The sequence below is a fragment of the Anomalospiza imberbis genome, chromosome 3, assembly GCF_031753505.1.
Source record: "Anomalospiza imberbis isolate Cuckoo-Finch-1a 21T00152 chromosome 3, ASM3175350v1, whole genome shotgun sequence".
Classification (NCBI taxonomy): Eukaryota; Metazoa; Chordata; class Aves; order Passeriformes; family Viduidae; genus Anomalospiza; species Anomalospiza imberbis.
This window is the reverse complement of record NC_089683.1, coordinates 4,414,367-4,441,573: the sequence shown is the minus strand read 5'-3', so window position 1 is coordinate 4,441,573 and position 27,207 is coordinate 4,414,367. Positions and strand designations below refer to the sequence as shown.

At 41.2% G+C, this 27,207-nt stretch overlaps 1 protein-coding gene and 1 long non-coding RNA gene across 4 annotated transcripts in view; one reads left to right on the top strand and one right to left on the bottom strand.

The window, feature by feature from the left end:
* PKHD1 (PKHD1 ciliary IPT domain containing fibrocystin/polyductin) overlaps positions 1-27,207 on the bottom strand; it is a 238,029-nt gene that overhangs the window by 26,057 nt on the left and 184,765 nt on the right. Inside the window, exons 60-61 of one of the 3 annotated variants that reach the window (XM_068183210.1) lie at positions 1,999-2,016; positions 1,011-1,593 (exon numbers count right to left, since the gene is read on the bottom strand). In XM_068183210.1, the coding sequence (XP_068039311.1) occupies positions 1,011-1,593; positions 1,999-2,016 (601 nt within the window). Of the gene's footprint in view, positions 1-1,010; positions 2,017-23,281; positions 23,572-27,207 lie in introns of those variants that run through there. The other 2 variants (XM_068183209.1, XM_068183212.1) reach the window with 2 other exon arrangements.
* Positions 647-2,053, top strand: LOC137470163 (uncharacterized). The gene is made up of 2 exons (XR_010996920.1): positions 647-905; positions 1,037-2,053. It is a non-coding gene; the product is annotated as an uncharacterized lncRNA (long non-coding RNA).

Sequence of the window (27,207 nt, the reverse complement as noted above, 5' to 3'; positions counted from 1 at the left end):
AGAACTCAAACCTTTGGATTTTTTTTTCCGAAGCAGACAGGTGATTTGATTACTTTGAAGGTATCTGGAGGAGGAGGACAAAGAGTCAATGCCCAGAAAGCTACTGATGTAAAAGTGGAGGAAAGAAACCATTTGCTTTCATGGGAATCTGTAGATAGAGGGTGACAAGAGGAAATGGGCAAGTATTTGTGACAGAAAGAAAAGGAATTGGATCCAACATCTAGGCATGTGTTCAGGCAGTATTGGATGGGTCCAGCTCCTGTATCACCAAGACCACATGGATTTCTAGAATTTTAGGTAAAAAGAAAAGTCGACACTAAGGCATCAAGGTGAAGAGTAGTGGCTTGTATCCTGTAGGATATTGAAGTAAAAGATTAAACAGATTTTTGTGGCCTTAAATTTTACAAGTATATTAATAAATGCTTAGATCTTCAAGATAGTTAAGGTAACAACACATCTTCAATAACTCAACCCTGCTGCCACACCAATTTATAAACATTCATTGATTTAACTGTTTAGAATTTAAGAGCTACGATAGCCTGAATTAACTCAATTCTTTATCGTTTCAAGGCAGACTTCCAAGAACTCTGTTCCTCATTTAAGGCACCGCTGACATCTCTGCATTCCAGAGACTCGTGAACACCAACAGAAAAGCATGGTAATTGATACTTGGGAATCCAGCTAGTACTTGGGCATAGCTCTGACATCACAGAATGATGGAATGGTCTGGGTTGGAAGGGACCTTAGAGGTGATTGCATTCCACCCCCTGCCATGGGCAGGGATACCTTCCAAAAGACCAGGTTGCTCCAAGCCTTGTCCAACTTGGTCTTGGACACTTCCAGGGATGGGGCAGCCATAGCTTCTCTGGGCAAATCATGGAAATTTTATAACCTATTTCAGCATGGTTAGTCATATTTCAGTCAATAGAGAACTTAATAAGTACATCAAGTGGATAAAGTGCCTCACTACACTTAAATAAGTATCTGGTGATGATACATGTGCTACTTACCTACTGTTACCTTCTCCTGGGGACAGCAAAGCAGACTGAGTCACCATTAAGGTGTCAACTGGCAAGCCAAGGCCACTCTGAAGGTCTCCAGTCTGATGAGTGTTGATAATTGTTCTGGCCAAACTCTTTAGGCTGTCACTTGTCAGCTCATTTCTTGGATGACCTGGCAGATCACCAAGCTCAATGATCAGCACTCTTGATGGACCAGCCCCATCGGGTGGATGCAGAGCCCGGGTGCTCCCCGGTTGTGTCCCCTCTTCCTGTGGGCTGTATCTGCTCTGAAAGGCTGTGCAAAATGCCATGTTAGGGCAGTGATATCTCTTTTTGCTGGCATTGGCTGAGATTACCTGCAAAATGCTTTCACTTCCTAGCACATTATAGACCACTCTGACTTGGTCATGACCAATCTTCAAGAAATCAGCCAGTCGACGTATTACGGTTGCCTCACCTGCTTCCCCAGCAGCCTCAGTTACAGTGAAAGCCACAAGAAGGGAAAGGCCAGCAACTATTTCCACAGGTTCATTCTCATGGAGGAGAACATAGAGAAGGTTGTCCTCAAAGCTGAAGTAATTGGCTCCTGCCCCTGCATTCAGTGAAAAAGAAGATGGGGTTGGAGAGACATAATCCCCTTGGATGAACACACGAAGGCTGAGTGGTTCAGTAAAGAATATGGCGAGGGGCAGCCTGGTTGTGTTTTGGCCACTGAGAAGGTAGAGTCTGAAAGCCAGAGGTGCCAGGTCTGGGAAGCAAACCGTGGTGAGTTTGGTGGAGGTCAGAACAGAGAAGAAAGTAGAACAATGCTCTGCAGGGTAACACAAAGAATGTGAGGTCTCATCAGTGAATGTGTCCATAAAGCTGCCAGTCATTGTAACCACTGGGAACAGTCTCTGGCTGTCCACACTGGAATCCAAGTTTTCTAAGATGACAAGAGCGTGGTCTGTCTGTTTGCAGAAGTAGCCTTGTATGGAGGGCTTGAAGAGGCACTTACTGTCATCTCTGTAAATTCCTGGAATAGAATAAAGGGAGATGGGGAAAAAAATTAATTGTTTCAGACACCACCTCAATTTTTTTTAATAGCTTCTTGTTTTCCCATTCCAAATTTAAAGTCACTTTGCCAGTGTTAAAATTTTACATAGTTTTAAGAGAAGCCTGGACACAGAGGGATATTAAGAGGTAGAAACTGCATCTACCTCTAGATGTCCTGGGGTTGAAGATTGTTGAGGACTGAAAACAAATGACAGAGAAGCATCACATACACCTACCTTATTCTTTCTACATATCAAACTACAGTATCCATTGAAAGAGCATACATGAAAGACAGATCTGTCTGACCCAGAACTTTGTCTTTGTGCCTTCTACATTTTCCCTGGTCCCAAGCCTGTAGCATGGTGATTAATCAGGGCATGACTGCAAGTCTTTGCAAAGATAATTTAACCCTACAAAATGCTGTCTCATTCCACTCACAGAGACTGCACTTCAAACAGAAAACATTAGAAAGGACCAGAACATCCTTAATCTACTCCAGTGATGAACCACCTCATCAAGTGAGAAGCTGGAAGAAACCATCAGATTTAGATACCTACAAATATAGGAGACTCACACGTGTTCCAAATGTCCAAACTCCCACTGCAGTCAGCTGAGATCTGGAATTTCAACCATTTGCTCACAGACGGTGTCTAATTTGTTTGGGATGTCTTGAGGTACCTGAGACATGTGACACAGGGTCTATAGAAGACATATGCCCTGCAAGGACACCCCACAGCACCAGAAATTACACTAAACACACATTTGTGTAACTAAAACGCACCCAATTCCCCAGCCATCCATACAAAGCAGTTTAAAACCAATGAAATTCACCCTAAAGTACTTCTGTTTAGTCATCTGGATTACATTTTACAATCCTATAATTTTGTTTACCGGAGGTGGGATCCTGTGACTTAAACACAAATGCAGAGTGTCACCTGGACTTCTTTTGGTAGCTGCAACATCTGTAGGTGTAACACACAATGAATGGGAGTGCAAAAGCCACTTTAGATAACACTTTGTTCTTTCACTGAATGTAACAGAGGTGAAGATCCTTACACATATCTCAGGATTTCCCACTAAATCCCCTCCCTAATGCCTCTGCATACAAGTCAAGAGGATCCTTTTATGGAAGTCGCTAGAGAGAAGAGATGTAATCTACACAGTCTTCTGAGTTAGAATCATAGACCCACAGAATGGTTTGGGTTGTAAGGTTGGACCTTAATTATCATCTAGTTCCAACCCTCCTGCAAAGGACCACCTTCCACTAGACCAGGTTGCTCAGGCCCCCATCCTACCTGTCCCTGAACACTTCCAGGGATGGGGAATCCACAGCTTCTCTGGGCAACCAATGCCTCAACATCCTCACAATAAAGAATTTCTTTGCAATATCAAATTTACCCTACCCCTGTTAGTTTGATGCCATTCCCCCTTGTGCTGCCACTCCATACCTTTGTCAAAGTCCTGAAAGGTGCTATAAGTTTGCAGTGTGCTCCATCTGACTAAATACAGGTTTCTGCTTTAAGATGAGAGATATTGTGCCTCAGGCTCTAACAATGAGATCACCACTGATTATAAAGAGAGAATAAAAGTAAATGAGTTCAGATACAGACACCAAAAACATAAACATTTCTGCCTGGAGCATCTTAGAAAAAGGTGTATGTTTCTGTTTTTCCTTCCTCTCTTCAAAATAAAATCAAAGGAGGAATTTGCTGCTGTAGTCAGAATTCTCCTTCCCTCACCTAGCCTGTTCCTTCCTTAGTCAGCTGTGCTCACAAACGTGTTGGGCAAAGTATGGCCAATGTCCAAACTAACTCTGTGCCTCTCATTCAGCACTTGGGGACATGTATTCGGTTCACATAAAAAATAAGGAACAGCAACATCCTTGAGAGTCACAAACTTCTGGATGAATAAGAAGTCATTAGGGCAAAAGGACATCCCTTATCAAGGACACATTATGTGAAAATTTCTGCTAGATAAAAGTAGCAGACTCCTAAAACAGAAATGAACTATGAGAAGTGTTGGATGGGGCTCTGGGCAACGTGGTGCAGTGGAAGGTGTCCCTGACCATGGAAGGAGTGTTGGAACTGGATCATCTTTAAGGTTGCTTCCAACCCAAGCCATTCTATGATTCCATTAAATAATTCTGGGCTCTGCCTTTAGTTACATTCCAAAGTCTGGATCCTGCGGGTTCTTACCTACTATGCATTTCCAGGGGAATCATCAAGTGCAGCTGGTGGTCTGTGAACATTCCCCAGTATGAGCTGTCCCTCTGCACATCCCTCAGGGAAGCAATGGAATTACATAAATGTTGAGCTCTGCTCAGGGAGGATGTCCAAGTGAGATGGGATCTGTACAAAGCCCTCTATTTTTAGACACCAGCTGACAAATTTGCTTCCCTTCTCTTGCTTTTCCCTGGCTTTTTTGTTGCTTTTCAGTGTAAGTATTTTGCTGTAGTATTTTTCTGTCAATTTGTGCTGGAGGCAAAAAGAGAGTGAGGGACAACTCTGTTCAGAACAGAAGTGGAAATGCTGTGCTCAGAGACATTGGAATTGTCCCGGAGCTCTGGGAGGACGCGCTGTGCCGCCAGCAGCCTGCCACAAAGGCTGACACATCTCATCCACGGCTCTCCTGGAAACACCCCATCTCCCCCTGGTGACATTTCTCATGTCTACAAATGGGATTTGATGATATTTCATGATTTCTCAGAACTTTCCTTAGCCCTGCCTGCCTTGCAAAGGGGGCTGGCTTGGTTTCCTGCACACACTCAAACCCATGCACACACTCAAACCCATGCACACACACGCATCATTGCTTGTCTTCTTCCAAATGGCCTTATCTGCCAGTCACAATTTCTGCAGCCTGCAATTTCGATCACTTTTAAATGAAACCCATGCTGGCCTTAGTAATCATAATGTCATTTACAATTTACCGCAAAACACGTTTATTCGGTTAGTAGCACACTGGAGAAAGAGAACTCCATATGAACTCACCACTGAAGCCCTAATCTGATTATTTCCTCATGAAAATCCAAGCAGGGGTGCTTGTAAGAGGGGTCTGAGAGGAGAAGAAAAAAGTGAGTCCTGGCCACAGCTGACTCTGATAATCAATGAGAACAGATAAGTGACGCCGCGTGTCATGGCCAGCACCTAATGTGCCCCAGGGCTTTCCTCTAAAAAAGGCCAGAGTGGACAGGACTTAATAAATACTGAGTGACCACTGAACATTGAGCTGACATGTGCTATTTACATTGGTGATGAACAATAGCAGTGATAAATTCCAGAAGCATCCCCCTGCCATGGGTGAAATTGGATTACACAGGTTCTATTTGTATGTGTTTGCACACGCACATGTGCAAGAGAGGGAGAAAAAAACAGGGAAAAAAGAGTCAACCATAGTCCTTAGAAATGTGGGAAAGATGGAGAAGATAGTCATGTATTACTGAACTTCATGCTGGGATCTTGTGTACCCAGGCAGAGGAAGGGGACACGTGTGCTTTGGGCTCAAGAATTCACCTGTTTGTCCTGCTCCACGCAAGAAAAGAGAGAAATGATATGTGGGATGTGTGTGTGTTCACTCTCTGCAGATAATTCCTCCACCTCAGTGAGCAGACTTTGCTTTCTTCAGGTTCCACCCATGATCAAGGCAAATTTATTATTTATTTATGTACATAAACACACCAGCACATACATCTAGATGAGATTTTAGCACTCAGGTTGCTTCTAGGGCTCCTGACAAATATTAACTTTGTGTCAATATTTGTCCTTCCTGTCGTGAAATGAGGATTTTCCACCTCATTTCACATTTGAAAAGAATAATGTGCCGAGGGGGCCCTCTTTGCTTAGGAAAAAAACCTCCACCACTACCACCATCACCACATCATATCCTTTATTTAGAAAAATGGAGAGAGGTGGAAGGAGAGAAGAGCATTTTTTAAAATAGATGTTCTGACTTAAAGGCACATAAAGTCCTTTACAAGTCTCCTGCCTTTTCCCTTGTTCCCCAATGCCAAATAAATAAAATAAAATAAATTCTACATTTAAAATTGAATGAAATACATCAACATTAATGATTTTCCCCTTCAGGTTAACACTACCATTTGCTTCAATAATTTTTACCCATTTCGTGATAGATTCCACAATTCATGGTACAAAGAAAAATAGAGTCTCTTTCTGACAAAAACAAAAGGCAATGTCAGTTTTTTATCAAAATAAAATAAATCTCCCACAATTTTCTTTCCATCTGACTGCATTTGCCCGTCAGTTACTTCTAATTTAACTACAATTATAGCTACAAAAATATAAAAAAAGCAAGGAGGAGAGGAAGGGGGGAGGGGAGAGATAAATGGGACAATGTTTAGAAATTGCGATTCATTGGCCTTGGGCTGGCCAGCACATATCTTTGCTGAGAGGGAAATATTCATCAGCATTAACTGTTCCTTTTGACCTGCTGACATTCAAATGGGAAATAAAGGGTGGAAAAAAAAAAAGAGCCCAGGAATAGCACTTTGGAAATACAGAAAAGGTAAATTATTCTGAGTTCACTTGCAGAGGAAGGCACAGTGGTACTAATGTCACCCAGGTGTTTGTGTACAAATGTGCTGGTTTTGGTTCAGGCAGAGTTAATTTTCTTTGCAGTAGCTGTTTTGGGCTGTGTTTTAGATTTGTGCTGAAACTGGTGTTAACAGTACAGAGATGTTTTCATTATTGCTGAGGGGCTTGCACAGAGTCAAGGCCTTTTCTGCTCCTCACCCCACCGGTGGGTGGGCTGGGGGTGCACAAGGATTTGGGAGGGGACACAGTCAGGACAGCTGACCCCAGGTGACCCACAGGATATTCATGCTTAGCATATAAAGCTGGGGTAAGAAGAAGGAAGGGGAGGAAGACATTTGGAGTGAGGGCATTTGTCTTCCCAAGTCACTGTTACCTGTGATGGAGTCCCACTGGAGTGGCTGAACACTCCCTGCCCATGGGAAGTGGTGAATGAATTATTTGTTTTGCTTTGCTTGCTTACACAACTTTTACTTCCCCTGTTTAAAGGCCTTTATCTCAACCCCCAAGTTTTCTCCCTTTTACCCTTCCAGTTGTCTCTCCCATCCCACCAGGGCTGAGTGACCGAGGGGCTGTGTGAGGCTGAGCTGCCAGCTGGGGTTAAACCATGGGAACACACACACACACACACATAAATATGTACTCATAGCAGGGACCATGTAAATAAAAATAGAGTGACTGCTTTAGGCAGTTAATTCTTTCTTTTAAAGAAAATTATTTTGGAAGGAAATGAGTCTCATAACATCACTCTGTGTGGGGGTTTATACTCTCCTGTTTATCGTTCTTCTATAAAAAACTTTGACACCCCCCCCCAGCCAATTTTAGCAACATTTGTGGACTCAAAAATACTATGCTTCTTCCATGTTTGTAAAAGCAGGTGCTCAAGTAGAGAAAAGACAGTTATTGCTGCTTCCTTTGAACAAAGCTCAGCAGTAAAACTCTTACACATCCTGAGATCTGCATTCACCCTTCCCTTTCACATGCTAATCCAAAGAAAAACAGGTGTAGTACCTGAAATGTTTGCTCTTGGACTCATTGTGTGCATGCTTTGATATGGCCACACACATTCAAACTGCTTATTCTCTGTAAAATCAAGTGTTATTTGCCTCTTTCGTACAGTTATACATTTTTATGTTTGCATCAACCCTCCAGAGCTCCCCATGCCTGAGAGGGAAGGCACACATTACAGAATACAATATATCTGTCCCAGTCACGAACAAAAAATTACAGCTTTCAAGTTCCCAGAAACTATAATAATAACTCATTCTTGACCTCAAAGCATCAGTGCACAAGTAAAGTTTTAAAAAGAGAGACCAGCAACTCTCTGAGGTCAGAACGCTCTCCAACAGGGATCAAAAAGAGTATGGGAACAAAGCATTTGTATAGCAATGTTCATTCAAAATGCTCCTCAAGCTTTCATTGGTTTATAGGTCAGGAACCTCTTGAGTCAGAGAGATCATTGTTAGTCTTTGTAGTTGAGAGAAAACACCAAACCTGTCTCACAAACCCACGGAAAACTGGGGAGGAGAATAATAACCCAGCCAGGAGAAAATATCTTGAACCTTCTCAAAGGAGGTGGGTGAGTAAAATTGGAAGGGCCCTTTAGTGAGGTTGCCCAGACCAGGTTGGATAAAGGGATTTTCCTTATAATTCCATGAATCTTCTGGATTACAAGGTACCACACTTGGAAATACTTGTGTCCAGAAGAATCAGCAAGGGAAATACTTGTGTCCAGAAGAATCAGCAAGAACTGAGCTGCTAGAGTGTTTTATCCATCAAAACTTATGAAATAACCAGTGCAAAGTCAGTTCTAGTCCTTGAGGCCAGCTGACATAGCACTTCCATAATATTAAAGCCATGGACCCTCCAGAAGACAGTGATCACCTCCAAACTGCATTTTTGAACTGGCTCCTGACTCGTGATATTTTTTGGAAAGCACACAGGAGTTATTTTGGGCACTTCTGTGTTGGCTGGGACAAAAGTGGGTTTGGGGCTGTACTCTTCATGCAGTAGGAAGCTCCAGTGTCCATACTCCAGTGCTGCTGGACTGGGTAAAGACCCATTCCTGCTACTGTCAGCCCTGGCCCAGAGCAGCTTATAATAATGCTTATTTCAGGAACAAATCCAATGCAATGACAAAATTGTTACCAGGTATTTTATTGTGCATGGAGACAAAAATAGTTAAACAGCCCAGCTAGAGCTTTTAGATGATTTCATGAAGCAGGTAAGGCAAACAAGCTATTCTCACAAACCTCTTGAAGTCACTAACCACCATCCAAAAAGCCAGCTCTGAGTAAGATAGGTCCTGTCTCCCAGGACCCAAATAAAAATGCAAAGAAAAACATCTTTTTGTCCCTATTATTGCACCTTTGAAAAACACACCGTTCCACAAGTATCAGTTCTTTCCTTGTGTCGCTACCAAAGCTTTTCCCATTTTCTTCCCCTTGAAGATAATCCTGATTTCCTTTAGGTGTTTTTAAGAGGATTCTCTTCTCCTGACCAGCAACCTCACTGACTGAAGCTTTAGTCACACCAACATAAAGGTGAGGGGCAGCAAAGACCAGAGCTTTTGCTGACACAATTCCAGTCAGCATCTCTCTGGTCTAGGCATGATAAAAGTACCACCACCACCACCAACACCTGAAATCAGAACAGCAATTTTGTCAGATGTCAGACCTAAAAATGAATGTGGCTGTGCCACGCACTGCTCTGAACTGTGGATATAATGAGTTTTGAATGGGAAGTTCCGGACACAATAAATCTGTGCCATATGTGACCATTTCCTGTGTCAGTTCCTTTCTCATAACTAGTGGAGGCTTCACCCTCCCCCTCACTTTCCCTTTCATGACCCCACACCAGGGCTCTGAAATCTTTCAGGGTTGCTTTTGGGCCCCAGGCCTTTCCACAGCAGTTGCATAAATAAATGAGTTTGACAGCAAACATCATAATGGTTACGGTAATTTGTGCTCCACACAAGTGCTTGTGCTACTCGCAGGAGAAACGGGGGAGGAAAGAGCTTGTTTTGTTACCACAAACAAAAGTATGTTCTCTGACAAGTGGTGAAAGAATTAGTCAAATAAACTTGAACTCTATTCAGACCATCACTGTTATGGATGGGGAGGTTCTCAGATCCGCTTTCCCTCCTTGGCCTGCAGTCACTGCAAAGACAAATCATCCTTTTCTTCTGCAAAAATAAAGTTAGGGCATAAAATGAACTGCTTCAAAATAAAATTTTCAGGGAACTCCACTTTACTGCTATTATTATTATCATTACTTCCCAATGAGAACAGTTCTTTGGTCCTGGGAACAGACTCACAGAGACTGAGTGATTTTCCATTAGAAGCAGGCTAGAAGGAAAATGCCAAATACCTGCAGTTTCTGGAAATATTTGGGTTAGAAATAAGATTTAAAATGACAATAATTTCTGTAAGAAATAGGTTGAGAGGGCAGAACAGAAGCTTTCATTTGTGCTATTTTCTCCCTTTTTTCATTGACAAATAACACGTTTTGACTAAATACCAAACTTTTACTAAGTTTTTAACTTTCCTTGAGAAATTAAAAAATTTTTGGTCTGTGTACATTTTTTTTCCTGTAAACCCTATTACTAAAACCCAATTTTCCCCAGCAACGCCATTTAAAAAAACATATTTCATATATCCCAATTTCAGCCCAGAAAGACTGCAGACATTTCAGTTAGTATAGTGAAAGGCATAATTATTTTATAGAAGTTTTCTAACAATTGTTAGGAAGGAAGGTTGGTTTCCCATGTCCAATACAGAGAGAACAAAATAAAAGCATTAGTATTTTAACCAGGGAGGCTTAGGTTGGAAATTAGAAGATCATCTTTCCAGTAAAAAAATAAAATGTAAGCAGCAAGAGCTTGAAACCAATTCATTAGGAATCTGGGAGAACTAATACAAGTGAGGGATTTTTTTAACAGGTCACATTAATTTCTTTTGGGAACATTGTAATTACAGATATCACTTTGGAGTGCTTTTCCTTTCTTTTCTTTTCTTTTCTTTTCTTTTCTTTTCTTTTCTTTTCTTTTCTTTTCTTTTCTTTTCGTTCTTTTCTTTTCTTTTTTCTTTTTTCTTTTCTTTCTTTTCGTTCTTTCTTTCCCCTTCTAAATTATAAAAAACATGTTAAAATCTTAGTTGAACCTGCCTTGGCTGGAGGTTCAGTCCAAGACCCTGTGCTCATAACAGAAAGGTTCACAAGCACAAGAGTCCTTGTGACATTATTAGGGTGATTTTCAGCAATATTAGTCCTGTATGGGCTGTGGACTTGAATCTTAAAGCAGAAGGATTTCATTATGGGTACAGACAGCTATATTATGCCATGACATATTTATGACAATGAACAGTAATGGGAGGCAAGTATTTTAAGCCTTGGGAGTTGAAATTAATCTGAGAGCACGGTGCAGAATCTGAACACCTATGAAAACATATTGCAGAGCTAAAATTTGAGACACAAAGGCGACAGTCATTATCTGAGCACATAGAAGGGATTCATCACATTAATTCTAGCTGCCTAAATGTTAAGCATCTAGTCTAAGCTAATTGTCTGGTCTAAGCTGTTCATCTAGACAATAATCATTAGAAAGGCGGAGAGGAGAGACTTTTAGAGGGTCATTCATTCCTGCTTTTCTTTGGATGGATTGTATCACTTCTGGAGGTATCTGTCTCTGCTGACTATGTGTGGAATCTAGACACATATCTTGGACGGGAGACCTGTCTTTAGAATCAGAGAGTCACCAAATCATTAAATTTGGAAAAGATCTCCAAGATCATCAAGTACAACCTTTGGCCAATCACCACCTTGCCATTAAACCATAGCACTAAGTGCCAGTGCCATTGTGTAAAATGAGCCCAAGCACTAATGATGTTACTAATGAGGCTTGTGGAACAGCCGGGCCAATCCGTGTTCATGTTTTGAAATAAGAGGGAAATGACAGCTCTGTACACATTTTTAAGCAGCTATCTTCTTCGATTTTGAATGAGAGGAAAGAGAGAAAGGAGGGAGATGAAGTCACTACCATCAACCTAAAAATTAGAAAGAACCTCCCCTATCCCTAACAGATATAAACAAGCTACAAATACATTTTTGAGGAAGACCCTGAAAAAGACCAAACTCTGAATTTGGCTTTTGTAGCTCTGATGACCAAGCCATGGCATCCAGGTACTCCCACATGTGCAAGGTGCAGTCACCTTGAAAACCAAGGCTCTGTCTGCTCCTGAACAGTGCAGCTCACACAGGAAACAGAGGGGGCCCTCAGCAAAATACCTTGGAATGCCCAAAATTAGAGAACTTATCCAAAAAGAGTTGAGTAAATAGAACAAGACCCTAAAAAAGGTATTTCTAACCTCTGTAACCAACATGGATGCATGAACAGAAGCACACAGGTTTCAAACACCACTTCTGAAAAACTGAATGTATCTGTCAGCATAATCCTAAAATAACATGCCTACAATGTGTCTTGGGAGAAAAAAAAATAGGTCAGAAGAGATATCCAAATGTCATCTATTTCAAACTTCTACTCAGAGCAAGGCTAACTACAAAGTTACATCAGACTTCTGAGGGCTTTTTCACAAATCATAGCATATCTACATTTTCAGCTTTTAGATTTCATAGAACAAAACTCCCGGGTTAGAGTATTTCCAGAGGAGCTGCCAGGGTTGAAAATTACTTGGAGAAGATCTGTGACCCAATGACATGTTCATTCAAAACTTCAGATGCTTTCAAGATGGTTTGAAGATGCTTTGAGGGTTGATTTTGCAAATAAGTTTTTATACTCATGTGTGGTTATTTTAGGTAGTCCAGGTTCTGTTCCTTGTCCAATCCAAGCCTTCTGGACAGCTCCAACAGGAAAGGAGTGCATTTGGAGGTGGAACATCTCCTGTACTTTACCAGACAGTGCTCTTCATGTTCATATAAAGGTAAATGGACAGAGTCACACTGACCCTGGTTGTGTGGTGTGATGCCCATGTAGAAAAATAATAAATGTATTGGTGGAGCACTGAAATCACCCAGCAGTCCTGATTTCCCTGCTCTAAGTAGTAAGGATCACTTCCTTTATATTTTATTCCAGACTTACTAGCAAGCTGTTTGAAATTTCAGACAGCCCTTGGAGTTATTTTGGCCAGGGAGTATATTTAAAACTCATTGTGCTTAATGTTGTCTTTCTACAATTGAGAAGTAATCAGGGAAGACGTGAAAATAAATAGACAAGTGAGAGGCAAAATGAAATATGAAGTGGCTAGAAAGGAGTCTGCTCTCTAATGTATTTTTTCAGCTTATTATTGTAAAAGCCCAGAGCAAAAGAGTAGCTTTGAAGAGTCTTTTGTTAATAGTAGAAAGGTTGTCTTTATATTTTTCTTAACTTTTTATTTATTAACCATGCTGCACAGGGTACTTCCATAAGGGATGGCCAAGTTTCAGGTTTCAGGGACTTGTTTAGTCTGAAAACATCCCCGGCTGCAATGGGAAGCAGAAAAGAGAAGTAACAGCCCATTTCATGGTGTTATAAGGAAGTAAAACCGAAGCCCATTTGTTCTCTGCTTTTGCCTGTAATTTCTGGTGGTTGATCTTGCAGAGGTTTGGATGTCCCTGTTTGGATGGTTAAAATGCATTCCCAGCAGGGTACTTCCTCAGGTGGTCTAGCTGATGACAGCATGAGGCCAATGTAAAACAGCTGATGTCTTGACCCTATCTGACAATAAAATTACAGAGCCGCATTCCTACATGGGGCAATCCTCCAGATCATTGTGGAAAATAGAAAATAAATGTTATTGAGGGCATTTACCCTATGCTCAAGCCCTAAACGATGACAGTTGATAACATTTTTGAGACTCTTGATGTTGGGGCACTATGTGTTTATTTATCATTGCTGTCATTATGGGGCTAAGTATAAAAATATTCAATTTCTTCAAAACCTCATCAAAACTGTCAGGTGAGAAAATATTATATGTGCACAGGAGACCAGAGATATGCATTAGGCAGATTTGCTTCTTTGAGAGTTTTTAGTGGTTTAGCACCAGGAAAAAAAGAAAAAGAAGAAAAAAAAAAAAAAAAGAAAAAAGCACTGATAATGTGTTAGATAGACAGAACAGTTCAGGATTCTCCAAGGCTTCTTAGCTCAGGCATCCTGCTGGATTTAAAGGATGCCCTTCATGTATAATAGTTTACATTATCTAACTTTTACGAAGAGAATTGTCAGCATGGATAATTTTGGTCTGTTTTTTTTTTTTTTTTTTTTTTTTTGTTTTTTGGGGTTTTTTTGGGGTTTTTTTTTGTTTTTTTGTTTTTTTTTTTTGGTAAAACACCTGCATTGCCAGGCACACCCATCAGACAAGCCCAAGCATGATTTTTATGTGTTTATTCCATGGCATCGAAAATATCAGAACACATTTAATTTTCTGGACACACCAGTAGAAAAGCTCAGTTGAAAAGCTGTCAGCAGGAACCTCCACAAGAATTTCTGCTGGTTTGGGCCACCAGGGAGTGTCTTTCAGTGCCATGAAGAGTCAAGATGCTTTGGAGAGCCTTCAATGAGCCCATCTGGCAGGGTTTGTTCAGTTTTCACAAGTCTCATGTGGCAGTCACAGGGACAGCAGGCTGAAGATTTGTAGATTGTGTTTGCATCCCACTAGGATGGAAAGGCCCATTCCAGAGTCAGAGTACACAAAGTGCTCAGTGCTAAGCACCAAGGCTAATCCAGCAGGTAGAAAACTGGTGCAAGCCATTTCCAAACTTGTATTGCCTTATCAAGACAATCTGGTCTACAACCACTCTCCGTGAAAGCCACAGAAATTCTGTTTACATGTAGTTCGCCTTTCCAACCCAAATCCTTCCCAAAAACGTGGTACTTTATGTCAAGCACATGTTGTCAGTTATCAAAAATGGATTTACATTTTCTTGCATGTTGTGTTTCCCTGGGGTCCCAAAATGGTAAATAATGCTGGCAACACTACAGACAGTAACCTGAACATCCAGCCAGAAGGATGTGCTGTGGAAAGCATCCCTATGCTGCCAAGGACATTGAGGAGAGGAGGAATATAAGGGAATCTTGACTTTTTTTTTTCCTTTTGCTCTCCATGTCTCACAGGGAGCAGGAGCTCAGACAGAGAGGCCTCAGAAGTAGAGGTCTGAATTTAATAAAGCTGTCTGGGGGGAGGGAGCAGAGAAGAGAAGATCACAGAGATAAGAGAGGGAGAGAAAGGAAGACAGGAAAAGAAAGGACATTACAGCTGGCTGGTGATGGCTGTGCCCTTTCAGACTCAAGTGGGGTGAAGTGAAATATTTGTTTAAGAGGCAGGACACCAGGTCATTATGGAAAGAATGGGAAATTTTAAAAAAAAGAAAAAGAATATTTTGTGGTTTGGGCATTTATTTCCATGCCACTGTAATGAGGATAGGCCAAAGGCAAGGGAAGACAAGGATAATGGCAAGATGCTGCAAGGTAATTAATAGGGTTGCTGGATCTCATCACAGTTTTGGGGATTATTGAAATGACCCTTTAAATTCAGTGCAGCTACACTTACAGTATGCAAGAAGTTAGACCCCTCTTTAGGAAAATAACTTCTTTCAAATTAACAATTCCACAGATTAACAAAACCACAGGGTCTCTTTGCTTCCCCACTTCTACAACATTTTTCCTGTTTCACCTTGTAGAATAAAAATTAATTGAGGGGAGCAGGGAGGAGGAGGAAGCTCATGTCATCCCCACTGACACAGCCCTCTCCATCAAGATACCAAGCTGACTTCCTTATAGAAGAAATAACAAATGCACTACCAAAGCTCCCATCTAGGGATGTTTTTTTTTTTCTTTTCCACAAGGTTCTGTTTGTTAGAAAAACCAAAAAAGACACCAGAGGGAAAATAAATGCAGATACATTTTTAATGCATGCATTTAATTTTCAGAACATGGTGGGCACTTCATTGCTGGGTGCTGGAATTGCAAGGGAGAATTTATCTAATCAGTCCTCCGTGTCCCTGCTTCATTGACATAATGTGGTCCCGCCGATTAAAGCACTTGAATCTCTGCCTTTTCCTTCTCTTTCATACTAAAATTATTGATGTGCTTTGTACAATGTGTAATTGCCATTATTGTATATGTGCCTGGAGCATGTGCAGAGCCGAAATTGAAATAAATAAGCAAACAAAAATCATACGATAGTGAGTCTCTGATGGTATGGTGGGGGTTGGTGCCGTGGTATCACAAGCTGAAAATAGGATTTCATACTGCTGTGACTGGTTTTGATAAAGTGAGATTTGATAAAACTGGAAGAAAGGCTGCTGTGATCCTCCAGCCTGACCTCTTCTTTTCTTACAGCACAGACTCCCAGTAAACACCCAAATCAAAGAGCCATCCCAGGTCTGAGCCTCCCCATCCAGTGATTTCACCAGAGCCCCCCTGATTTGCATCACCTGAGGATCTTGCCCAGTATCACACATTCACTTTTGCTCCATCTCTTTCTCTCCCTCTCATGGAAATGCAGTAATTTGTTCTTTACATTTAATTTATGCAAGGAAGGCGCAGAATACATTTCAGTAATGCCAATTAGATATGCACTAATTTCTTCTCTGTGAAATAGCAGTAAGTAATTAATCAGAATTTTGATCACAACTCAGTTGGCAATTCTAATTGCACTTGTCATTTCCACAGCAAATACAGAATTATTATTTTTTTCACCAAGTCCTCTCTTCCTAATCATCCAGGGGTGCTAGAAGCAAAACATTTCCAAGAATTAGATATTGTCTCTATCAACCAGCAGCCCTAATACCTTTGGACTGAGGGTTAGTGGGTTCAGTCCACGGCTGTGTTTTATTTCAAGCTTCATCATAATTTTAAAGGGAATAGCTGGTGGCAGGCTGGCTGCTTGCCTGGGGGAGGGGGGATTCTGCCTCATGAAATTATGAGGAAGGATAAAAGCTAGCATCTCACTCCATTAAAAACCTTCTGGGAGAGCACTAAAGGCACCTGACCTTTGCAGGAGCATCCAGCAGGCATCCGAGGGACATGTGGATGTTGATCAGGTCTGTGCCATCACAGCCCACGCGACATCTCAGAAGCACCACATCCACATCTCACCTCCAGGCGCTTCCAGCCACGCCGGGAGCAAACAGGATGATCAGGGGAGATCAATACCCCGTGTTTCATGAAAGCAGGGCTTCCATGACTGTTTAGAGATTATCTTGATGGTTTGTGCAAACTGACAGTGCCAGTCTGGAGCAAGAACAGGTTAACATTATCTGCCTGGATGGTGCTGTGGCTGGGGGTCTGTGGAGGTAGGACTCCACGTTGCTATGCTCCAAAAAGCTGTCAGTGAGATCCTCCTCAGATATCTTAGAGAAAGGAAGAGAGCAGGAAGAGAAAGGGAGATTTATCTTTTAGAAGCTGAGCCCTACGGAGATCTACACCAGATCCAAACTCCAATTCCATCATGGCAATTCACCTCCTCCTCCTGCTGGAAATAAGGGTTTCCAAGGACCTGACAACTACAGTCCAGTTTAATAATCAGATTCTTCATATAATTCATGCCCAGGTAGTTAATTTTTCCTCAAGTAATAACAAATTTTATACAGTAACTTTGGGAACAACCACTAAACTGAGATCTCATTTCTGTCAATAACAAGTGAAAAAACATTTAAGAGAAGTATAAAGGCACTTTATGCAAGAAGTCTCTGCATGGAATATATTTTGAACCAGGATAGTTCTGGCTCTACCTTTAGAGCAAGAAGCACCAATGAAAATTGACAATTTTAAGGCTTCCCAAGCATCTCCTGTACTCTCCACATTTTTCTCCTCCCTGCTCTAAGCAGCAGAAATCACTGAAAGAACCAGAAGGCATCATCGTCCTTTGCTTCCTCAGGGTTTATTTTGCCAACGCTCTTGCTTTTATTCCATATCCGAGAGATCAATAAGAAGGATTTGAGGGGAACAGTAACCTGTCAGTTCTTCTACTCACAGAGACCAAACTTCTCTCCTATAAGGGGGAATAACTCTCGACATTAGTGACGCCACTGTGGACTAAAGAGAGTCAGAACACCTCAGAACTTAGCTATGAATATGGAAGCCAGGAACAATGTCTGAGATCTTGGTGGGCTGAATTTCTTTCATAACAGACAGAAAAAAACCCAGCATAAACATCTGAACTGCCACAGAGACTTTTCTTTGTCTAGGATTGGGGCAGGGATGGCATGTTAAACATGCCGTCCATGATGAAAAGTGTCAAAAGCTTGACTCATACATTTTCCACCTTCTGGGACACAGTGGGCCCCAGACATTTTTCATTAGTCTTTAAAAGAGGTACACTGAGGATATGTCCACACTTATGAAGGTTTATGCCTTAGACCTAGTACTCAATCACAAATATTTTACATTCTTAGAGGAATGTTTGGCATGTTTTTTTGTCTAGGTCATCTAGCACTGACCAAAACTGTGTCTAGGAACTGTCTGAGGCTTAATGTGATTTGTGACCATCCCAGTTTGAAGGCAACCAATTTGGTCTGGAGCAAAAGGGATTTTAATGATTAATAAATGGCTAAATTAAAAGCTGGCCATGGGCAGGAATACCTTCCACTAGACCAGGCTGTTCAAAACCCCATCCAGCCTGACCTTGAACACTTCCAGGTATGAGGATATGTTCAATTTCAAGCCACTCAGGGGCATGGGAGGCACTGATAGAGCTAAAAATTAGGTTGCAACCATCAGATTTTTCTTTACCAGCTCTCCATACTGAGTCAGCAGTGACTTTCCTGACTATCAAAATAGAGATGAGATACCCTAAAAAGGCAAAAAAGAACAAAAACTGTTCAAAAAACCTAACACATAAACTGCACAAGGATGACTTTTAATTCACTATAGTCAAAATTGCTTAATCACCTCAGAGTTAGAAAATGAAAAAGAAACAGCAGCTCTTGGAATCTGAGCATCTTTGAAGACTGAGTAAATCCACACAGCATGGATTTATGAAGACAGCAGATCACGTCCCAGATGAGTTATAGCAGCCAAAAGGGAAAAATAAGATCTTTAAAACCAGAGGCAGTGGGATACAGTCAGACTAGTGCAAAAAAAAAAATCAGCTTCAACACAGATATTTAAGTAATGGATGGTCCTGAAGAAACATTCTGGCTACATCTTCACCAGTAAATTAAATGTGCCCAGGAGCATTCCCAGACATTGAGGCCAACTAATATGATCTGGTTGCATTCATCTTCTAAACCAGCTCAACTTCAAAAACAGGATGGATTCACCCACGAGACCAGCTGGAAATGTTCCTTGGCACACACAAACTCCCAAACTGCACCCAAGAACACAAGAATTATTTGGGAGAGTATTACTTGACTAGGACTACAGCATGCGAGGGGCTGTGGTAAACATATTTGTAGGGCAGTGGATTGCACCTCTATGTCATTTTATTTATCTTAACATGGACATAACCTTGGTCCACCTGAACTTCTGCCCCTGGAGAGTGCTCCGGTGTCCACAATTTTACCTGCAAAATTCAACAGAGGGCAAAGACCACACCAGTCAGGTGTATCCCAGGTCAGGTATCCCAAGCCTAAGGAAATGGACAGAGAAACCTGCAGCCCAGATTATTTCTGGGACTGTTTGAGAGAAGAGTTCACACCCAGAGGAAAAGAACAAGCAGATGTTGTGTGAAATATCTGGCCTTCTTTTGGTGTTCTTAAAGGTTGCTGAACATCATCATGCTTTGAAAGTTCAGAGTCACACAATGGTTTGGGTTGAAGAGACCTTTAAATATTGTCTAGTTCCAGCCCCCTGCTATGGGCAGAGACACATTTCACTAGAACACTGACAGTTTCTTGTACTAGAAAAATATTCAAAAGGAAAAATCCCCAAACATTTATAGTTATTATTAAAATCACTATTAATGGGGCAGAAAACCAAGTTGTTGTTGTGTGCCTTCTGTTTATTGCAAGAGCAGGCTTTGAACTTGAGTGGAAGAGAAGGAAGGGACAACTTAGTCACCTCCTGGCTGTTATTTCCCTGCTGGAAATAGGCAATAGATTGACAACAGCTGAGGAGAAACCTACCTACCCACTGCAACCTTAATTAATACAAGGAGGATGGGCTTGGGAAGACTGGAGTCACCCCAGGAGCAAATGGGAATGATTTCCTATCTCTACTCAGCTTGTGTCTCTGTAGGTTGATGCAGCTGGACTGAATTCTGGTCTTCAATAGCCAGTCCTAGTCTATGAGTTCAGTGAGGTTTTGGCCACATTTAAGTGTGGGAAATAGTCTGATGTTTGGAGGTGCTGCCAAATCAGCTCACCACACATAGGTATCTCTCTAATCCAGATGCTCTGGCAAACAGTGGATGAAAAATGTGTCCCTAAAAAATGTGTCACAATCACAAAAAAGCTGTGTAAATCCTGTTACAGACACACTGAGCAAATGCAAGAGAAAGAGTGGGAATAGGTGAGGAGTGGCTACACCACCAGGACTCTACCACCAGTGTTTTTTGGAGCCAACTCTGTTGTGTGCCCTTGTCTTGGATGAGAACTGTGAATCTCAGTAAAACCTCTTGCTGTACATTTAACCATATGACACAGTGTGCAACGAAACTTTTGCTCTGAGCACAGGTTCAGAGACACACAGGGCTGACCCACAGCAGACTCCATCAGTGCCAGGAGGAGTCAGAAGCACAGGCAGGGGCTGTGTGTAAACGTACCCACACAGAGTAGGATAACAGGAATGTGAGGTCAGGCTCCTCAGGAGGAACCCAAGTAGGTCCAGTGTCATGGACACCACCTCAGCCAATAACACCTGTGCACAGCACACAGGGAAAAGGACACAAGCACATCACAGTGTTGTAGAATCATAGAATCATAGAACTGTTCAGGTTGGAAAAGACCTCCAAGATCATCAAGTCCAACCTTCAACCAAACACCACCATGGCCAGTAAACCATATCATGAACCACCTCCCAGTCAAGGTGGAGGCAAAGATGAGGAAAGAGGCAGACACTGCTGCTCAGTCAGAGACCTGCCCTCAGCAAGGACCAGCAATGTATTTTGCCTCTTTGTTTCAATCTCCCTTCCTATTTGGAGGTGATTCTTTTTCTTTTGTGATCAGGAATCCTTTGCACATTCACAACAGAGAAGGCTGAAATTATTGTGGCTTCTCATTTGAGACTTTCTTTGCATCTCCCGTCCACAGTGCTCATGCCAGTGTTTGGATTTTCAGTGGCAAGTCACCTAGATCAGGCTCATCATTACCCTTTGTCAGGTGACTTGGGAGCAATACACACACCTGAAAAGTGAGTGGAGTGTTGAGATGATGCCTTCTGGCCTGAAGATGTGGGGACATGCAGGGGCACAGCCAGCGCCAGGCTGGGTGACTCCAGAGCATGGTGCCATTACAAATAGTGCTTTGCCTGGAGGCCCATCCAGTTGAATTAGAAAAAAAAAGAACCATTAATTAACTTGACTTAAGAGAAGGCTGATGCAGGGCAATGTGACCTTTTCTCTATGTCACATGCCACACGGATTTTAGCTTCCCTCTGATGCTTTGTCATAGCAAGTCCTTGTTTTTTAGATCACTGGATTGCAGGCGGGTGACGGTGACCAAAAGGATTGTGGCAGCAGGAAGAAAGAAAGAGACAGCGCCACTATTCCATGATCTGTACACCAAAGGGAGCAGAATCCTGTTATGCATCTACTATCTATTATTATCTTGCAATCTAATGTATATATATATTTATGCACATTTTATTTCAGGTATTACAATCGCATAACATGCCATGTGTACATTCACTTAAAATGCACATTTAAGGTGTGTATTTAAGGTTAAGGTTAAAATATTTTTAATAGAAAAACTAAGAGTGGTATTGGTTTTACAAAAATGCAGAATATAATTGTTTAATATTGCTCAATTTTTCCATAAATGTGTTTGCAACAGAAGGAGCTTTATGCAGTTTCCACTAACCAGCTAAATGCATTGCTAAAATAGCCCAATCTACCTAAAATTTGGTACTGAATTAGCCCAGCGGTTGGGGGAGAAGTGATAACAGTAAAACCATGGAGTCACAGCCCAGTTTGGGTAGGGAGGGACCTTAAAGAAGATTTCGTTCCAGCCCCCTGCCATGGGCAGAGACACCTTCCACTATCCCATGTTGCTCCAAGCCCTGTTCAGCCTGGCCTTGAACACTTCCAGGGATCCAGGGGCAGCCACAGCTTCTCTAGGCAGCCTGTGCCATGCTGTCCCACCCTCTCAGAGAAGACTTTTGTCCTAATATCTAATCTAAACCTCCCCCCTTTCAGTCAAAAAGTAGTGAGTGTCTCTCTTCCAGATCTCACCAGAAAATCCAACCCTAATGCCTTGTGCCATGGTTTTGCAGTACTACATTTTCACCAACAAGATTATGATGGATTCTTACAAAACCAGTTCAGAGAACATCCCCATCTCCATGGGATACAGTCCCCATGCAATACTTTCTCCTAGGTCTGGCTTTTTATCTAGTTTATACATTTGTCTGTTTTAACATGAGTGTCTGAGCCTGAGCATGGCTCCTTCAGCTGGGAAAAATCAACACCTTGCACAGGAAATTTATGCATTTAAGACAACAATTTTAGGGAAGAGAGAGATTATTTAGTGTAGGCAAGATGAATCTTTTGAGTTTACCCTGAATGTCTCTTTGGAAAAGCAAGCTCTTGCAACCCCATGCATCATATTCAGAATACATCTACACCTTCTCCTTGGCACAGTGCAAGACCTGACCTACAGCCCACAGCAGTAATAAAACAGGAATTACAGGTCCTAGAAATAAGGCAAAACCAGTTTTCAGAGCACGTGATTCTCTGAGCCTCAGTTTTCTTGAAATCTTTGCGGACCATGAAGTACCCTGGACCTGTTGTCAGTGGGTGACCTCAGGTATTTCTACTCTGCCATCATCTACCTGTGTGTTCTCTGTGGAGTGAAAGAATAGACCTGGGAGATCACTGCATCCTGAGTTTCTCCACAGGACCTTCTTTGAGAGTTGTGTCAACACAGACATTAAGATCAGAGATGCAGGGTTTCGTCCCCTGATTTTGAGATTTTTTTGACTGCATTGAAAAAGAAAATACAAGGGAAAAAGACTTCTCAAATTCTGTTGGATAACACTGGCAAGGAAAGGCATGTCAGTGTTATACCCACATATAGTTCATGTAGAGCACAAAATCTCAGAATGGTTAAAAAAATGCTTTTCCATGTCCCATTAAATCACTGTGGCTTAAAGTATTGAAGGTTGGTTTTGAAACTCCTCTCGAAGAAATCTAAGCTTTTATGTCAGTGAAAACACTTCCATCTTACTAAACAAACATGATATGATCAGCAATGGACCTCAGAAAATCCTCTCACATCTCATTATCCCACAGTTTAGATTAGAGCTTTTATAGCTTGGCTTCCTAAGTCAACCACAGGATCAGCTCTGCTCCCCTCTGCCACAGTGCTGATATATTATTTCTGTAACATGAAGAGCAGGGCAAAGGAACAGAACATGTTCTCATGGCAACAAGTTAATTTTGGTTTAACCTCCAGTGCTTGCCATTGCAGCCATTAACATTCTGGTTGGTTAAATAGCAACACCAAGTAAACAAGAAATAAACATTTACTCAAGCCATAAGCTTCCTGAAGGTGCTGGCTGCATCATTTGCTGCAACACAAAGGGTTCTCTTGTCATTCTTGTTGGCAAGGTGCCACTTCCATGCAAAGATGGACTCTGTTGAACCTATTTACCAAGAAATACCTGTGAAAAGTTATCTGAAACTGAATTATGAGGACTTTCACCCTGAGAGCACAGGAAGATGGAGAGCAAAGCTCTGTGTTGGCTTGGAATTTTTCTCTTTTTATTCCTTTCCTCTCCAAACTCGAGCCTCAGCCTCTCAAAGAAAGACACCTGAAAAAGACACTTTGCTTTTGAAAAACCTTCAGCACATCTGAATCCCACTGCAGCAATATAATTTCCTTAAGCAGCTCCCAAACTGTGAACATAAAAGGATACAAATTCAACACCCTCAAAATAAGAAGAATAAGATAATAACCCTGGACAATGAGAAAATTGCACAAGTTCACTTTCCATGTCAGTATGCATTTCCCTTTAAGAATTTCCATTTCCCTTTAAGCAATTCTATTATTCACACATAGCATTTCTAATCATTCTTTCAAGTGTTTCTATGTAACTTATCAGGGTTTAATGAATGCCAGAATAAGCACTAGAGGGAAAATCCACATAACTGGACACTAACCCAAAGGTTTTAACAAGACCTCTACATTTTTCTCTTTTTAATATAATCTTTATTCAAGCACTTGCTGCTTTGATCAGAAATATGGCTTTTTTATTGGTATTATTATTGACTTTTTCCCACCCACCCTCTTGCCTAAATCACCATCCCATAACTTGTGAGCCTTCCAGGGTTGCAGTGAAGAGTTATTGGTTACAAAGGGCTTCTTTGAAAACAACATCTACATAAAATCAGTAAATGTTAACAAACAAACTTCTATACTAATTTCTACTGAACGGGGACCCACACTCACTTTACAGAGAACAGTAAAAAAAACCCAGAAAATATCCAAAACTGTAAAATGTTAAAGAACAAAAGTTACTTGTTCAGCCTGCAGTAATCCATGGAGGTACTTGCTATCAATCAGAATTCCTAAGGATCACCTCGTGTCCAGAAGTTGTCAGTCACACAAATTCTGGGACACTTTGCCACTGGAGGTTTGAATGGCTAAAAGATTGGGTGAGACAGGATACATAAACCAATAGTACAGGAATTTCTTTTACCTTCAGGTCAAACTATCCTGAATTAATGGCTGCTTTGGAAAACAGGGGGTATAAGAAAAGAAGTCAGTCTATAAATGCTGATTATTCTCCCCAAAGCAACCACTGCCTCCAACATTACACTAAAAACACAATAAAATTTGATTCTGATTTTTTAAGCCATTCCTGGAGTTCTGTAGGATTCCTGTCTGCAGGCAGGGATCTTCCTGCTGTTGTAGGCAGTCCTGTACTTGTATTTAATCTCTGACTGGTTTGGGGTTCTTTTCTTTGGAGTGCTCTTCAGGCATACATGGAGTCAGAGCTTTTTCCAGAGAGACTTAGCCTTTCCAAGAGCAAGGGATGGTTTTTGTTATGTGTAGTCACTGACTTCCATTGGGTTTCCTTCTTCCTTCAGACACAAATTTGAATGGCTGAGGAAGTTTGAACCCCTGGGGAGAAAACAGATTTCCCTCCATGCACAAGGATCCAAAGCAACCACTTGAAGTTGGTTGCACAGGCAGCTAGGCAGAATAGTTTCTCTAAAGCTGATTTGGATGTCTTACTCAGTGGTTTCAAAGAGTAAGGGGGACATCATATCATTCTCCTGCAATGAAAAAAATATTTCAACTTATTCTACTGACAGCTCTAATAACTTATAATAACATTCAGGGAAACCTAATAACAGCCTTCCAGTATCAAAAAGGGGATTAGGAGAAGTACTTTTTGCAAGGGCATAGAGAGATCAGACCTGGGGAAATGGCTCTAAGATGAAAAAGAGTAGATTTAGATTAGATATTAGGAAGAAATTATTTAGAGGCTGGTGAGACCCTGGCAAAGGCTGGCCAGAGAAGCTGTGGCTGCCCCATCCCTGGAAGTGTCCAAGGCCAGGTTGGACAGGGCTTGGAGCAACATGCAGTAGTGGAAGGTGTCCCTGCCCATGGCAGGGGGTGGAACTGGGCAATCTTTAAGGTCCCTTCTAATCTAGATCATTATTCCAAGAGCTGGGAAAGTCCTCAACAAGTGGCACAGCCTATTCCTCCACCCCACAGCAAGGACTGGTCAGCCTGGCTTCATTCCTAACACATCCTGCTGTGACTTTATCTCACAGCTCCCTCTCCAGAAAAGAAAGCAGTCGTGTCCATCTCCTAAGGCACAGAGACCAAGGACAGCCTAGCCCTGCTCCAATATGAGCTGTGCTTTAAATTGTGGTCAATCCTCAGAATGAGACATGGACAGAAAATTTAATTTATCACGAGTTGGATCAGGAGGTCCAAGAAGAACCAAGGACTCTCACAGCTATGGGAAATTTTTGCCAAGTATTCTCTCCAACTATTTATCCAATAGAGCTGTATCTCCTATTTCTTTCATATTTTTTTTTTTTGTGCAATCTTGAACCTACTTGGTGCTTTTGATCAGCTAATTATATAATCTGCCTGAGGAACAATTTCTTCACTGAAAAGGTGGCCAGGCATTGGAACAGGCCAGCCAGGGAGTGGTGGAATCACCATCCTTGAAAGTGTTCAGTGTTTGGGACATGGTTTAGTGGTGGACTTGTCAGTGCTGGTTGGACTTGGTGACCTCAGAGGACTTCTCCAACCTAAAGGATTCTGTGATTCTGTAAATACCACAGAGGAGAATAAAATATTGTTCTTGCAATATGGACCCTATAGGGATGTGACTTCATTTTCAGTCCAGTAACTGTTGCATCCTGGTGAGCATGGGAAGCAGACAATAAGAAAGGCTTACCCTGGTTTTGCAATGTGCTTATTAATTTCAGAAAAACCACCGCAGGAACAAAATTTATTAGTGAGTAGGAGGATGTTTCAGGAACAGAGCCCGACTGAAAAAAATCAGCTCCCTTTAATTAATTACATACAGTTTTATTGCATAACTGATGGTTTTAAAGCTTGGCCAATTAACTTGTCAAACACAGAAGTTAAATTCTATATTGGTCTCTTAAGAAAGATCTCTGCCAAAGTTTTAATTCAAGTTGCCTTATCCAAGAATGAGAAAACAGGGCCTTTTGAAACTAGAGTTATTGGGTAGTTACCCAGATTTGAAAAAAAAATAAGAATAGGAAAGACAAAGGCAAAATAAAAACAAGGACACAGAAGTCCAATATATTGCACAGGTCTATGATTTCCATTGTGGGACAAATTGAAGTGGCAAGGTTACCTTGTCTTGACATCTTATTTTCTAAGACAAGATGAGGTGCTGTTGTCAATTTAGTATGCCTAAAAGAAAGGGAAAAAAAGAAAAAAAAAACCCCACCTTTTCATTGAAAAGTTCTTCAAAAGCACCTTATGATGCTGTGGTAGCTCTCACTAGTTGTGTGTGTCTTATCCCAGCAACTGGAGAATGTGGAATGATTTTATATTCACATATATTCATAAATATATTTATATTTGTCATATTTATATATTCATATATTGAAATTAATATAAAATTTTACATGTTAAGTTAATAAACATGTTCTTGGCATGATCTAAAACTGAGTATTCAAAATATCTACTTCAGATGAAAATATTTGTTTTCCAGTTTCTTACACACAATGTCAGTTAATAACTTTTCTTTTTTCCAAAGCACTGAGCTGTTTCTCCAAAAATTCTAGGAAATGAATATGTTCTTGTTCTTTTCAACTAATTATTTTAATTAAGCATTATATTATACTCATGCTACATATCCTGAGAACCCCATGATGCATAGCGTCAACCACATGTGCTTTGAACTTTGGTAAAGTGATGACATCTATATCAAAGCTATGCTTTATAAATGAAGATTTTGCATGTTTTGTCTCAGTAATTATTTTGTGAAATGCAGCTTTTGCGTGTAACAACCTCTTGGCCTGAGCTTTCAA